Here is a 16,087-nt window from a genome sequence, read left to right as displayed (position 1 = left end):
TTTATTTCTATTTGAAATAGTATATCTAAATTTAATTTATCTATTTTGCAAATATGCAGTTATCTATTGCATACTTTGTGTCTTGCCTCACTGAATGCAGACAAATCAAATATAAGATGGGTTTTTTGCTTACAGTGTCCAGAATCTTTACAGTCTGCTCTGTTCCCCATGCCTGTTACAGCTTTTGTTGATTGCCTTTGAACCACTCCTGTCTTGTTCTCTGTAGCACAAATAGCACCACCAAGTAACAGTGATCTCTCCTTGCCACTTTTATTTTCAGATCAAGTGAAAAATACTCCAGGCTCAAGACTAAACTCTTAGGCAGTTACGATATATGACCTGTATTTTGGAAGGAGGCTCCCAGTTTCATAATTTGACCTAGCTACTTAGTGTACGTCTCAAGAAGAGCTGTTGCAATGACCATTAGTTTTCTCTAAACAATTTCTTCACTTGATCTTAATATTAACAAAATTACATTAAGGAAAAGAGAGATAGGACAATCCTTATTTTTGAAGTAGATTTTTAATGTGAAATTAGGAAGCTGGACATTGAATTCTTCAGTTCTCTAACCACAACCCTCAAATCACACCTCTGTGCAAGTGAGTTTTGCACATGTGCATTCTGTCAGGGAATCACAGCAGTTCCTGCACCAGTTTGCAGTTCTAAAACATCTCTAAATCCAGCAGGATTTACCAGTCTCACCTGGGTGTGTCTGGTACTGGGCTGCTTGTTTGTAATGCTAATGTTTTTTTTGAAATGTCCTGCTTTATGCTTTGATTTCCTGATCACTGGTTCCTTTTAATTACTTTGAAATTTATTTTAGAGCAAAGGCAATCAGGAGTACAGGGTACTGTGTCTGAGGGCTGGAAACAGAGTACAGAAAGGAGCCTTTCACTTCAGAGCTGCTGGTTGGAATCCAGCTCAGGTCCAGGCTTAGCAAAAATCACCGCTGTGTGATGGCTTCTGGGTGCCCTGCAATCCACATCCACAAATGAGTTAGTGTCCACATCACACAAACCACAGAACCATTGGTGCTACTGTAACTGGGAGTCTAGTAGCAGCACCAGTGGAAAGGGCAGGGACTTGAATGAGCATGGAAAATTAGCTGCTTTATTCCCTGCTCCCTCAAGTCACCTTTGAGACACATCTGTTTGAGGAAACTGAGAAGAAATTCGATCTCTGGTAGCTCCCTTCTGGAGATAGAAGAATTTACTTTGCAGTACTGACAATCTGACACCCACTAAAAAACTTTACATTCAAGAAAAATAAAGATCATAATGGGATCGTTTAACATGGGAAGGCCTAAACTAAAAAAAAGAAAAAGAAAAAAAGCGCTACATATGATTGAAAAATCAACAATAAAATCCAAATGCTGACTTGAAATAATAGGAACCTAGCCAAACTAATATTACAGAGCATGGCCACCACTGCCAAAAATTGCTTCCCTCAAAACCCCAGGGAAATCCTGCTCTTTTATTAAACCATTGAACAACCTCTTTTAGTTGAATCCATTCTAGGGAAAAATTAAGGAGTGTTTCCTCAAACATTCTTTTTGGAGGTGAGAACATGGATTGCTAGAAGAGATATTGGACTTTGTTCAGCCTGAGATGATGCCTTGATATGTTGAAAACGGGGACTGGAAGGAGAGCTGTCAGCAGCACAGGACACCATGAAGAGAAGTCTGGCACTGCCAGTGCGCCCATGAATCCATGGTGGAGCCTGGAGAAGACCTTTGGAAGTCATCTGCTCCAGCCCCTGAACTTGGCACTTCCACTGGGTCTGCTGTGAAGTAGGGAGCTCCTTTCTTAGATTTATATGTATCATTAGTATTCCTAAAAAAGCTGGCAGGAAACTAATTGTGTACTATCAGCAGTGAATTTGGCCCTGTAGTCCCTGTAAGCCTCAAACAGCTCAGCTGTGAAGACACCTCTTAATCTGCTGAACTGACACAGTCACCTATGCTGATTGCAGAGGTGAATGTGGCATGAAATTTTTGGCTAAGTGAAATTTTAAAAATGTGTTTAATGTCAGATAAGTGAGTTAGTAAATCTGAAATGTTCGGAGACAGCTCAGACTGCATGTGAATTTATGCCAAATCCAACCAAAAATAGAATACAAACTTCAACCTTAAGTTGAAGTTTTCCACCACAGTTCTTCAATACCACAACATTTTCACTTTTCATTTTCAAACAGTTTAAAAACTTAATCTAAATAACTTTAAATCATTTAAGAGCACCTCAGACCCAGGAAGTTAATTTATAAGTATTTATTTGGGGGGGTGGGGGGGGAGAGAGGGAATTCAGAGCAACGCAATTAATAAATTTTTGAGTGTCTACATGGTGGTGGGACTGTAACCTGCCACATCTCTGCTTTTGTATTTTTTGACTTGTCTTAAGTAGATGAGGCTACCAAATTTTATAGATTAGCTTGTACAAAGGAGACACGGTTTAGATCCCCATGTTTGTTCCCTGTTGTGGTAAAGCAGGATTTGAAACCCAGGGCTGTGAAGGTCAAATTCCCAACTCTGTGATGTCTTGTGAGATACACCTGTGTCACGAGTGTGGTGGGAAATAAGCAAATCCTTTCAAGCTAAATATGGAGAGGTATTGTGAAGCACCACAGAGGTGTGAGGGCCAGCTTCAAAGTTCCCGGGAGCCTGGGGATACCATCATCCAGAGCAGAGATTTCAGAGTTTCAAAAAAAAAAAAAAAAACCCACCAAGGGAGGATTTCAGCATCCTGTATCACACCACCAGTTTCTTGTAATGAAGAGTATGTGGTGAATACTTCTGCCTTTTCTATGACAAGTGCTGAATTCCTCAGGGGGCTGGTAATTGTGCAGAAAGCTGGGTCCCTCCCTGCCTGCCTCAGCCAGGAGCAGCCGGGGCTGAGACTCAGCCAGGGTAGCCTGCACGGGGGCTTCCCTTGTTCCAGCAGGATGCTGAATTCAGCAGCCTGAGTGTCTGAGAGCAACAGCAGGAGTGGGCTGAGGGGTTTAAAGGGTGAAAAAGCTATGGAGCAGAAATGCTTTTGGCCATCCTGAGTGCCTGGTAGTTGGCAAGCAGTGGTCATGTCATCAGGCAGACTGTTCTTCCACGGGCAAAGTGCACCCTCCTGAATGGGAAGAAACACAAGCCATATATGCAGCAACACAAAGTTCTGCATGGGAAAGCAGTGCATAAACACTATGGACTAAACTAGTGCAGCATAAGATCACTGTTCAGAAATTGGTTCTGAAAAAGAGAGTCCCAAAGTAAATTGGAGGCCAGAAAATGAACGGCTTATGTAACTCTGCCGCAATTCCACATAGTGAACACGGTTACACATGAATGAAACCATGATGTATGATTTGGCTTCTTAAGCATTAAAAATCTTTTAAACTATAGCTGCAGTGTTCATTCCGAAGTGATTTTACTTTGTGTATTTATTTAGAGAAAGCTCAAACAGTTTGCCATTTATGTGTATTGAAAAGCTGCACATTTCCAAGACTATAAAAGAAACCTTTAAAATAAATTACTTTCAGAAGTCAAATGATGATATTTTAAAATGGATTTAAAAATTCATTAAAAATTAAAGGTGTAAGAAAGAGAAAAATCTCAGTTGTCATCTTTTTGTGACAATCATAGAAAGTGATTGTGATGCACACATAAAACTGGACAGCACAGATTTCTGTTCATCATGTTTATTTCATTTTATGTTATGCATTTGCCTGAACAGTTGCTTCCCACATTGTGCATTATCTTTTGTATGAATGTTTTGAAACATTTAAAGTTGGAGGTCATATAAAATATAGCTGTATGTGTCATTCTAAATTTGTGCATAAACTCTCAAACAGATTTGGGTTTGTGTACACATACAGGAAATCTTAATTTTATAGTTCTGGAAGGTAAGTATTGTATTTGTATTTATAATAACAGAATGAGACCTAGAATGCTTCATTACATGTCAAAACTATGTAAATAATACTTGGATATAGGAATTGGGTTAGGATACCCTGAAGTATGATGAGTTTTCAAGTGTTTTCAAACACCAACAGCTTTCCAAGCATGTACAGTATGAAAGTCTAAGTTGCATTTTGTAATGATGTTGTTCAGGTTTTGTTCTTAAAAATCAGCTCTAGAAAGTGTGGAAATTGCCATAGGAATACTATTTTAGGAATACTAACTCAGGAACATTGGAGGAATGAGATTTGTTGAAATGACCACTCTCAAATAATTTCATTGTATTCAATTTTCTGACCTGTAAGCAGAAAAATTAATCACAGAAGAGAATTTATTAAAAAAAAAAAAAAAAAACAATAAAATTAATTCCAAAGTGTTACTTTGCACAGATTGCTGTTTAAGGTACCTTTAATATTTTCAGCAAGTCCATTCTGTCAGGGCTGCTGTCAAATCAACCTTCACAGCACCTGCTCAGGAAAGCCTTTGTACTGTCCTGGAAGCAATGTGCTCTTGGTTGCTTTTTTCATGGCTTGCTGGATGGAAGATGTGTACGCCAGGATTTCACATTGCTGAGCAGTGATAATTAGAGCTGCCTGACTTCTTTTAAGGGGAAGAGATCATATTTTCTTGAGTTGGGTGGAATGTGGGCTTTGTACTAATATTTTCTGTGCTAGGTGCAGCCTCTCTATTCCTTATCAGGGCTTATTCTCCAGCAGTGTTTTGCTTACCCTCTGCAAGTCTGTACAGTCTTGTAAGGCAGAGCAGAAGTCTGGGAGCAACTCCCTGTCCTGTTGGGCAAGATGTCAGCATATTGGTCAGTGAAAGAGGGAATTACTTGATTCAACCTAAACCATTTTTCCATTGCGCCACTAACTTCCCCAAAAGCTCCATACTCGTTCAGCCCTGCTGGGTCAGTATGATCAGAAGTTAAAGGTTGCCATCTAATGGGGAATGTACATAATACAGTCTTCATCGGGTTTTACCAAATTATTTTTTCTTGTTCTTCTCCGTGTACCTGTGAGTATTTTCTTTACAAGGCACTAGAGGAATGAGAATGATATTTTATTCAGATTTTACGTGGGATGGTAAATGATACTTCATCAGTAACAAGACCTTGCAACCCAGTGAGAAAATCCAGTCATTCAGTGTAACCTGATTAAATCTGATTCCTTAATGCTTTTTTTATTAATTCAGATATAGATGAGTGCTCCTTTGAAAGGACCTGTGACCACACCTGCATCAACTACCCTGGAAGCTTTGAGTGTCTCTGCCACAAAGGCTACACCTTGTACGGACTGACACACTGTGGAGGTATGGAAACTGAGTTTTGCTTACATGTTTGTTTGCTTGCTTTGGGAACTGTTTACAGAGACACACATTCTTTTAGATTAAGGTTTTTTAACTCAACATGATAAGGATATAAAATTAAAATAAACTTAAAATATCATGAGCTGGGTGTGACTAAAATTTCAGTTTCTCAGATTTGCTGAAGCATTCCCAAGAGAAAAACACCAATGAAAACCAATGTCCCACCAGTTTTTGATCAGAACTTCCACAGGAGTGACGTTACTCACACCTATAGGGAGGCATCATATGATGGGCAACAAAGAGAATAGGGGAAAGAAGTCAGTTTTGCAAAGTTTATGTATTTTGCCTCTGATAGCATTTGAACTTACCAGTCTGTGACATAAACTGCCTGTGAAACGCATAACAGAAGGCTGTGGTGGATCTTCCTCCCATCTTCTGGGGACCTGCTTTCAACCTTTTTGGTATGACTGGAAAGAATTGGTGCTATAATGTTTCATTATCTAGGAGAGGGATATTTTTGAAGTGCCTCATTGCCACAGTGACCAAATTAAAGGTTCAGCTGATGTAGCAGAAACAGATGCTGGCCTCTCACTTCTGAGGGCTGAGTTCACCTGATTTTGTAATGTCAACATGAGACACTGCTAATGGTATCTCTGCATGGCTTCTTTTCTGGGAGAAAGGTGTAGGGGGTGTATGTTGGTCACTCTTTTCTGGAGAAGTATCACATGAATTCATGGTAAGAGTAGAGGCAGGCGGGAAGAGAAATAAGAGTCCGTCTAATAAAGCAGTTTGGAAACAGACCCCATTTGAAAGCAGTTGTGAAAACAAATTCAGAGTCTGAAAGTTTTTGGGACTTTGTTACATGAGGTGTAGAGAGACTGATCTTCAATTTCACTGTTAATTACTAAATGATTTAATGGACTGATTTAGGGAAAGCCTCAAAGTTTGGAGTTCTGCCTCAGTCTTTAAATAACCTTCAGCCTGAGTTCAGCTTCAGCCTTTTCCGAAAGACTGAAGAAGGACCTAAACTCTTATTGGAAATACTCCGTGCTGAATTCTGAGCAAAAACATAACTGGATACAAACCTCCTGCTTTTTCCCATTGAGTAGCTACAAAATCACAGCTCTGAATTCAGACTTGTTCAGGCCTCAGTTTTACCCCTTAGGCCTGTCATTAGTTTTAGTCCTTACATGCTTAATTTTGAGGTCTACCAGTGAGCCAGAGCATCAGGAATTCTGTGTGTCTCCTGTTGATTCGGTATCATTTCAGCTCATTAAATAAATAAATGTTCTTTCTGGTGGTGGGAAGAGAGGAGATGAGAGATTGACCTTGTTGGCACAAGTATATGAATGCTGAATACATGGACTAAAAAGGATACACCTCATACTGGCTAAATTCTTTTCTATTGTATCAAAAGTTGAAAGATTTTCTGTGGAATGATAACATATACAATAATTTCTTCACCTTCTTGCAAGCTTTACCTTTAATTTTTATTCAAGGAGTGGAAGTTCCAAACTACAATTTAACTGCTTAGTTTCTTTTGAAAGCATCATTTCCGTCTTCACCTGAACTTCTAAAAGAAACTTTGGGAATCACTGGAGAATTGACCTCCTTGTTTTGCAGAAATGATGTAATCTCACAGAGGTTTATGCCATTTTTCTGTATAATGCATTATTGTCCAGATGCTGCAGAGACTTTTTGAGCATGTTTTGTATCTTGTGAGTACGTCCAAGAATTTTAGTGTAACTGGTCCTGGCAAGTAAACTGTATCAAATGCATAGCTCTTTGGGAGAGTAGGAGCTGTACAGTTTTAGGACAAACACATGCAATATGCACTAAAGTTGTTGGGTACTGTCTGTCTTTATACATGTTTATATGGACTCAAATGTAAAAGATACAGTAGAAATAGGTTTCCTTATGCAAGTCATGTCTTAATGCACAGTATATGTGTGTACACATGGTTAAGACTCTTCACAACTTTAAATATGTTTTCAGATGTTGATGAATGCAGCATCAGCAATGGTAGCTGTGACTTTGGGTGTCTTAATACCATGGGGAGTTATGAGTGTGTCTGCCCACCTGGAAAGAAACTGCACTGGAATAAAAAGGACTGTGTTGGTAAGTGTGGAAGTGTGACTCTGAGGTGGCTGTGGTGACTGTCCCATGGTTTTCTTTGAGAGAGGCTGCATTTTCACAATCTAGATCCCCAAATTCATTTCATAAACTCAGATAACACCTGATCCTGTGGAGCTCCATGGGCTAGGATACAGTTCTAGGTCGATTAGCGAATGAGCAATATGTTGGATTTTATTTGTGTGGAATGTTTTTTTAAGTTTATGAGCCCATTCACAGAAATCTAAGTATTATTATTATCTTAGGTATTTCATACTTTTCTCCTTAATTTGCCCTCTTCCCATCTCTGTAATGTCAGCTATAACTCTGTTTACCTCTAACATTAATTTAGAATATTCAAAATATTTAACTGTTTACAAGTAGGACATGGTAGAACATAATACCTACATTCACAGCACCATACCCCAATTTTTCAAGTTCTCTCTAAAGGTGTCCTGCTTCATATAAAGTACTGATACAAGCTGTGTCAAAAGTATTAATCACAATGAACACAAATCCTGAGACCAGAAGAATTTGGTACTTGCTGCTAGTGCCACTTTGTGGCAGACCTGAATCTCTGTATCCTTTAAATGATGACTTCTTTTTCTGGAGTCTTACTTGAAGCACAGCAAATCTTGATCATGGCTACAGCCAAAGTATTTTCTGTGAGATTTTCATTCTGGTTTTTTTTTTTTCATTTTTAATGAGAATTGCTCTCTGTGGTTTTTTGTTATCCACTAGGTCTCCTTTGCCATATACCAATTATTCCTCCGGAAAGGATTTTATAAGTTAGCAGCTGGAACTAAAATTTTTGGAGGTCTGGTATGAAGTTAGACTATTTGTGCTATATTCCCTCTCAGCCTTCTAAGAATGATTTAAGAGGCTGTATTGAAAATATTTTCCTGCTTTTAAATTTCTCCTCATTATTTATAATGCTCAGCTGGAAGACAGAAATAGAACACCCTTGTCTATTGATACACACTCCAGTATTTGGTGACTTCAGTGAGGTTTAAAATGAGCATCATCTCCCTGCTGATCACCTGCCTTTATTACCAACATTTTTGAGAGGAAACTATATTCTAAATTGTTACAAAAGCACAATAAAAAGTGGAAGAATTATATTTAGTGATCCTGAATGCCATGTGATTTGGAGACATTTGCAGTAACAAAACCCTCTTTGGCTCAGCAATGGCACTTTGTGCTTTGTTGCCTCCTCAGTCCAACGAAATAGTTTCTTTAAAGACATCACCAGAGCAACATAGAAGACTTAGGAGGGAAATAAGTGGAGAGTGATTATTCCCATACCTGAGATGTGAACATCAGGTATGTTTATGGGACTTATATATATTTATATTTAATGACCAGTGAGGCCAGGAATACAAACCAGCTGGAGGCTGCTGGGACTCTTCCTCTGCACTCAAGCCAAGTAAGGCAACACTCATTCCAGCTACTGCTTTGGAACTGCTTGGTTTCATGTTGGCTTTACTAGGCTTTTGCCAAGCCTGGTAGACCCAACCCAGTTTGGTTGCTACAGCTCTGGTGTCAGAAGCATGTCCTACTTCAGTGTGATCTGCTGGCAAGCTGACAGATAGGAAAAATTACATTTACAGTACTACAGTCAACAGTGAGAAAAACAACTGTGAGCCAAACCTGTCTTGTAAGGTGAGCAGGTTTGGAAGAAGTAGCAAGAAACAGCTGGAGAAAAATCATATACCTGAAACAGCATTTCTATGGGGCTGAAGCAAGAACTGCCCTACAGCCACTTGGCTGAGATTTAAGTTGCTGCTGCAGTGTGAAAAAGCTGCTTGAAGAGGTGCCCAGCTGCACTTGGTCAGCAGTCAGTGCAGAGGGGAATCCTCTGGGGAAAGGAGGGAAGCAGTGAGGCTTCATCCCTGTAGGAAGTGATGACATGTGCCAGCTGCAGCCAAGAATGAAGCTTGTCATTTGTGAGGGAAAAGATGTACTTAAGTAACACTTCAATCCAAAAGAGTGGCAAATTAAAATAAATGCAGGTTTATGATTCTTGGTGTCATACCATCTTCTCAGGGTGGAGCACAGAGACTACTCCAACAATTAACTTCATGTGTTTGCAGCTGAAACACAAGCACTCCCTTACCCAAGTGTGAAGAGTCACTTGTGAGACCTGCAGGGTGCTCTGTCTTCATCCTGCCACGAAGCCAAGAGAAGCTGGATTTTTCTTTCACATGAGCTGCAGCATGCCTCATGCTGTAGGTACTGATGAGAAATGGCTCTGTGATCTCTGTGTGTGGCACAGGGTCCCTTCTAGCATTGTTTGGGGCATTTCAGCAGTGTCTGAAAGGAGCAGCAGGACTATCCATCTCCGTCCTAGCATCTGCTGCCTCACCTCTGCCGAGCTGGGAAGTTTTTTAGCTCCAGAAGCTAGAGCAAAGAGCTAAAGTTAAAAAGTCAGTGGGAGTTAGAGAATTAAAAAATACAATTTTAGTGGTCATCTATGTAAACAGACCACTCTGCACAGTGTGTAGTTGGTCTGTTAAATCAGAGAGCTGTGCTTCCAAATCAGAGAAAGGGCATCTCAGGTGATTAGTGTTACCTGTTGCTTCTGAGATCAAGATGAGCACACAGAATTGTGCTCATAGAGCACAAAGATCCGAAAGTGGAGGATATGAGAGAAAGACTGATCTAGAGTTTAGGTCTAAAAATGTGAAGGGAGTTTCATTTTCAAGTACGAGCTCAACATCCCAATCCAGATGCTCTTCCTTAATATGTGCTTATTTCAGAAATCCTTGTATCTGTCGTTATGGTTTTTGCCACTTTCTGCCTTTTCTCACCATTGTATCCACGTGTGCACGCAAGGTTCTGGGTTGGGCAGTGTCCAATTGTTTTACATTTCTTTATTTTTTTCTCCTCAGAGATGGTGAAATGTCTCCCAAATGCCAAACCAGCTCCCAAGGCTCAGCTAGTATGCAGTAAGACAGGAGGCATAGAGAGCTGTTTCCTGTCATGCCCATCCAATACTCTTTTTGTTCCAGGTTTGTGCAAATTATTTGTCCTCTTGTGACTTGTTGACTTTTCTCTGTTAATGTATTTATGGTTCTTGCATTCATTTTTTGTTATTGAAAACAGTAAATGAGTAAAACCTCATTATAAATTAAATCGAGAAGAGCTGATTGTCAACTCCATGTGAGAAGCTTGGTCCTTCATTATTTAATTTGAGATGTAGTTGAGAGGGTGGGAAAATTCTAACAAAAAGCTTGTATTAAAAGGAACAGGAATTCACTGACATCAACTGTTCATTCTTGCCTTCCCTTTTGTCACAGCAATTCAATATATAACAATTTTTTTCTGCACCATCCTGGTTAAGGTGGATATGTCTCCTGGTAGCTTCCATCTTCACAGTTTTGCAGGGAGGAAGGAGGAGATTGCTACTGCTTTTTCATAGATGTTCTGGCACAGGATTATTTTTGGGTGTCTACTTTTCACATTTAGCCTTGGCATTATATGCAGTCGAGCTAACATTTTATTCGCATTTTATTTTCAGTCTAGCAGATATGACTGGAACTGTGCATTTCTCTAATTGTAAGCACCAAGACAGAGTTTTATCTCTGTAATATGTAAACAGTACGCCATTTCTGTTTCTGCCAATAAATTCTGTTGGAACCTGAAGCTAAAATTATTATGGAAATACATGGTTTATTTAATAATTACAGGGAAGCAGAAGGACTTTGCCATGGACAGACACAAAATACTTTTTACTTGTGCACTGCTAACCTTCTGCCAAATCCCTTATGAAACATCATTTCCAGTGCTGGAAGAAACAAACCTTGCCATCAACACTGTGAAGTGTTGAAGCTTTTTGGCAAAATATTTCAGCCACTTAAAATCCCAGTTCAGCAGTTAAAATATCTTGTTGTTTAGGAGCATTGAGAAGCTGAAGCCTCGAGTTTTGTGAGGCTTGTTGCCCGTGTGCTGACTGTGTTCTGTCCCCCAGACTCAGAGAACAGCTACATGCTGAGCTGTGGCGTCCCCGTGCAGCACGGCAAGGCGCGGCCCAGGCGCAATTCCACCCTGCCCAGCTGCTCAGGTGGGTCTGCCCTGCTTGCTCCCCACTCCTGGGCCCGGGAGGGAGGGCATGGACCTCAGGGGATTGCAGGATATCAGGCTCGTTCATTAGGTAAGGCAAGGGTAAGGTGTTGCCTAATAACAAAAGGAAAAGCCTTGCAACAGAGTTAAAATGGTGTAAGATAAAAAAGTAATTCTTGCAATATAGTGAGATGGTAAAAAAGTAATTCTTCAATGAAAGCTTTCAGGTGTGCAAAATATGGCTCTGTGCACGTGTGGTACAGGATTTCTGTAATTTTGTAAGGTTAATTAATTAGTATATCTGGCTGGGACATCCAGTAGCAAATCAGTTACCCCAGTAACCCACCCATGGGTCAGCCCCCTTGGGGCTTCTTTGCTCTCTTCTCTTGTTATGTCTCTTAAATTCTGGTAGAAAATAAAATGTCCTTGCCAGGAATTCTCTTCTTAAGAATAAGGCTAAACATAATTCCAAGTATGTATTAGTAGGGTTAGCTTATTATTCTAAAATCTAAGAGAAAAGGTAGGAAAAACACCAGGAGCTATGTAACCATGTATTAATGGTCTACAAAGCTACAAATATATTGAAAATGTATAAAAAGCAAAAAATCTTCAGGCATCAAAGATAACCAGTGTTCCCTTATGCACACACTCCTTTTCTGCATCCTCTCCTTGAGGGTGGGGTGTGGAGCTGCAGCAATGTGTTGGGAGTGCTCCAGTGTGGGAGTGCTGCAGGTTTGAGATATGTTCAATAAGGACTAATATTTAGAATTATTTGCTTTCCATAGTCTAGCAAGGCAATAGTGAACATATCAAAATGGGACTTTTTCCCAGGCTCGGGGGTGAGCCAGAGGGACCCAGGAGTAGCACAGGGGTGGGTCCCAGCCCTCCCCTGCAAAGCCCTTCCACGGCAACACAGCCTCTCCTACTGCAAGGGTAAAAGGTTATCCCCCCTAAAAAGGTTATGAGACTTCTATGAGAAAATACTGCATTTCATCCATCTTTTTCTCAAAAAATGGCTGGACTGTTTTTGCAGAGGCATTTTAAATGTTTATGAAATCTGATAGGAAAACAAACAAAACAAAACAAACAAACATACAAAACCCAACAAACCAAACAAACAACCACACAAAAACTTGAAGCCTGGTAATATTAGAAACAGCTAAAACAACATCCAGGAGTAGGAAGAGTCAGTCCACCTTACACATACCTGCTGTACTTCTCTCCCATTTTCCAGTTCTCCAGCCATGTATTTCTTATATATTTGGGATGTGCTAGGAGGTACAGTGCTGTGGAGTGACACAGCCTGGCAGCAGATGTGCCTGCTTGTGGCACAGGATCAAGCCACCTCTAAAGTCCTGGTTCAGCAAAGCCCTACCAAGGAAAGAGGGACCCACACTGTGGTATCACCGGGGACCACCCTCCACCTTCTGCGGGGCCAGAGGGCAGCCCACAGCAGCTGGCAGGTCTTTTCCTCCAGGGACTTTGTGAGGAAATCAGCCAGCAGCTCCATTTTCTACTCATTGCATGACTCTAAAACAAGACTGTGAATCTTGCCTTGGGTTTAAAGCTGAGAGATAAAGCTTGCAAGCCACAAAGTGCAATAGAGGCAGCTCCTTTGGATGGTTTTCAATTGCCAACAGCATAGCTCCACTAAATTAACCTTACTGACACTAGCAGGAGCAGATCTACAAGTAACATGGGAATTCACAGACCAAGAGCCCAGAAAAAAAATAAAGGTAGGAATTTATCTTTCTTATAGTAAAATATTAATTCACCCAAAATCCATGAAGATGTGCAGAGCAAGCATGGTACTAGCACATTCATTGGCCTGGTTGGACCCAAGGGTAAGGTACTCACTTAAAAAAATGAACTTATGGAAATGGACCCCCTTGTACAAGCTGTGTAATTCTTGGGCTGCCTCTTTTCTGAGTCACAAGAAAGCTTTTGAGACTGTTTTTAAAAATAAGTTTCCAATCTCGTTTCATTTCTGTCTCAATGGTAGCTTTTTTACTTTACATCAACAGATTCCCTAGCCCCTCCAGTCAAGCAGAAAGCTCGTTTTAAAATCAAAGATGCAAAATGCCATTTACGGCCTCGCAGCAAAGAAAAAACAAAAGATTCTGGGAAGCAGGCTGTTTCAGGTAGGTGGTTTCTTCCAGCATGTAAACAGCACTTTAACTTGTTTGTTTGTTTATTTTCTTGTTCATTTGCATGCTTTGTTTTCACACTGCAGACAGGAAAAAAAATCAATAGTTTTCGTATTTGGTCTGAATTTAAGTTGAGGCCAAGGTTCCCACTGTGGTTGAACAGTGCCTTCGGTTTGGATCTCGGGTGCTGAAAATCTCACCAGTTGCTTTGAAAAATCTTTGTATATGAATTGGGAAATAAGCTGATCTTTTTTCTGGCCTTGATATTGGCAGAAATACCCTGAGACAAAAAGCTGTGACAAATGCAAAGTTATGTGAAACCATGACAGTTTGGTTTGCTTTGGTTTGGTTTTCCCAAGTGAGGTTTTCAAAAGAAAACAAAAGCTAATATTTGGTTTATGCTGGATTAGTAACCTATTGTAGCACCAAAGACAACCCCTAAGAAGGAAGGTTATTATGAAAATCTGATGTTACACATAAACATAATTAGATCTTTTGTTATGAAAGAGTGAGTAGCTCAGATGTTAGAAAAAAAAATTAAGATTTAGGTGTCATTAACAAAAATGTGGTATTTAAAAAGTTTAAAAAGTTAAATTGCTACTTAAAGCAATTTAGCACCTTACACCAAACACCTACTGGTCATGCATTCTCTGTTGTGAATTTCTTACCACCACTTTCACTAGCAAGAGAGAAATCTTACATGAGCCCTGAACAGAGAAGAGTAAAAATAGCTATTTTTTTAAAAAGTGAATAGTTTAAAGATTTTATTTTTAAAATTTAGACTCATATTTCATCTTTACCCCGCAATCTACACATTTGTATCTCTCATTTAGAAGTACTGACTTAAGTCTTAGTCATCAAGATGACTTAACTGTGAATTAGATGTGATTATCAGACTCGTTTTTAAAGTCATAGAAGTCGAATTTTTTGGTCCATACAATCACTAGGGGAATGTGTTTCTTGGATGCATTTCCTTGTCCTTTGCTTGCTTTGCTTTGTGTTTGTTTTGTCATGTGAACTTCTGAGTCTAACAGTAAGATTACAGAGTATAACCACACTCTCGGAACAAAATCCTTCTGGTGGCTTGAGTGCTACAAATTTCTCTCTCTTCCCTGACCTGGAAGGTCCATCACCTGTGGCAAACTACAGTTCCTGCTCAGATAAAACCTTCCAATACATTTTCATAATCAAATCACAATCAAAACCTTTTAAAGTCTTTGCTACCTGATGGTTGTCACTTCTGAAAGAGATGGAATACCCACTGATAGTTTTTAGAGGCCCAGGCTTGACATTCTCATAGATTAATGAAATTGACTCTCTTGCTTTGTTCAGCCATCAGATATAGTTTATAGTATTTGCTGATTTTAAATAATTTCTGTAAAGAGCTTTCTAATCCTTATGCAGAAAAAGGACTGGGCAGTTTTAGGCATTGGAGGCACCACTGTGCAGCTGAGCATCACCAGGCTGTGCTTTTGCCTTCTGCATTCACTAGCAAAATGAGCAATCCCAGCACTGCCTGGAGAAAGAGGTGTCTTAAAACACACAGGAAATGTTATGAAGCCTGTCACTGCATTAATGATAACCCAGTGAGATATCACTTGTTAGCCTGTCACTTGCTACTTTGCTACTTGATTTCTTCCCTGTGTTGCTTCTCTCATGCAAAGGAGGTCAGTTCCCCTGTACAGACAACTGCCAGGTGACCTTTGTGAATCTCAAGTGCGATTCCTCCAAGAAAAAACGCCGAGGCCGCAAGTCACCATCAAAAGAAGTGTCCCATATCACTGCAGAGTTTGAAGTGGAGATGAAGTCTGAAGAAGTCTCAGGTTTGTGAAAGATTGGTCTGTGGAGAGAAATCAGAATTTAGTTTCTCGGTGTGTTGTTAAAATCTCTTTGATGTTATTTCATCAAGCTGCCATAAACACCTTTTAGCACAACACCTCATTCAACAGCCTCTCCAAACTCAAAGTTTCAGAGCTTTAATTAAAAAGAGCCAGGGATGAAATTAAGCCAAAGGAACAAAAACTGAGCCTGCATCAAAATTCCTTCAAGGCCTTGAGTTAAGTCCCGTGCTTTAATCAAGTCTCATTTCTTTAAACATCAGAAGTGCTAATCAATGTACAGGGAACATAAAGATTAGGTAGAAGTTCTGCAAAAACAATGATAAAAACATGCTCCAAAATGTAAGTTGCTGAATATGTAGTCTGTGAATCAGACAGTTTTATCACACAGTTGAAAAATTCATGTTTTCTTACCAAACTTCGGAATAAAACTAATTGCCTCAAGTTGTAAATAAGATGGAATATTAAGTTATAAATTCCAGCCAAAAAAAATGTGGGCTGAATCCTATAAAGACGTCAGTCCTCAAAGACAGATTTCGAAACCTTGAGGGGCACCTCATTAGCCAATTGGTTCAAACAGCAGTTGTGCCTGAAAGCACCTTTCTTTTTGTCACTGACACAAAGGTGTTTTGGTCAGGGAAGTGGCAGAAGTTCCTAATCAACTAAGAAAAGTGTGGGCA

The 16,087-nt window shown here is 39.8% G+C and overlaps 1 protein-coding gene across 4 annotated transcripts in view; it reads left to right on the top strand.

Annotated features, from left to right (window-relative positions):
* The window catches only part of SCUBE1 (signal peptide, CUB domain and EGF like domain containing 1), a 189,263-nt gene that overhangs the window by 160,862 nt on the left and 12,314 nt on the right, over nt 1-16,087 (top strand). For all 4 annotated transcript variants that reach the window (XM_053943722.1, XM_053943724.1, XM_053943723.1 and 1 more), the window contains 6 exons: nt 5,135-5,251; nt 7,244-7,366; nt 10,252-10,371; nt 11,331-11,423; nt 13,447-13,563; nt 15,234-15,392. In XM_053943722.1, the coding sequence (XP_053799697.1) occupies nt 5,135-5,251; nt 7,244-7,366; nt 10,252-10,371; nt 11,331-11,423; nt 13,447-13,563; nt 15,234-15,392 (729 nt within the window). The remainder of the gene's footprint in view (nt 1-5,134; nt 5,252-7,243; nt 7,367-10,251; nt 10,372-11,330; nt 11,424-13,446; nt 13,564-15,233; nt 15,393-16,087) is intronic.

The sequence above is a fragment of the Vidua chalybeata genome, chromosome 5 (assembly GCF_026979565.1).
Source record: "Vidua chalybeata isolate OUT-0048 chromosome 5, bVidCha1 merged haplotype, whole genome shotgun sequence".
NCBI classification, from domain to species: domain Eukaryota; kingdom Metazoa; phylum Chordata; class Aves; order Passeriformes; family Viduidae; genus Vidua; species Vidua chalybeata.
Note: the sequence above shows the minus strand (reverse complement) of the source record. Positions and strands in the feature narration are given on the sequence as shown.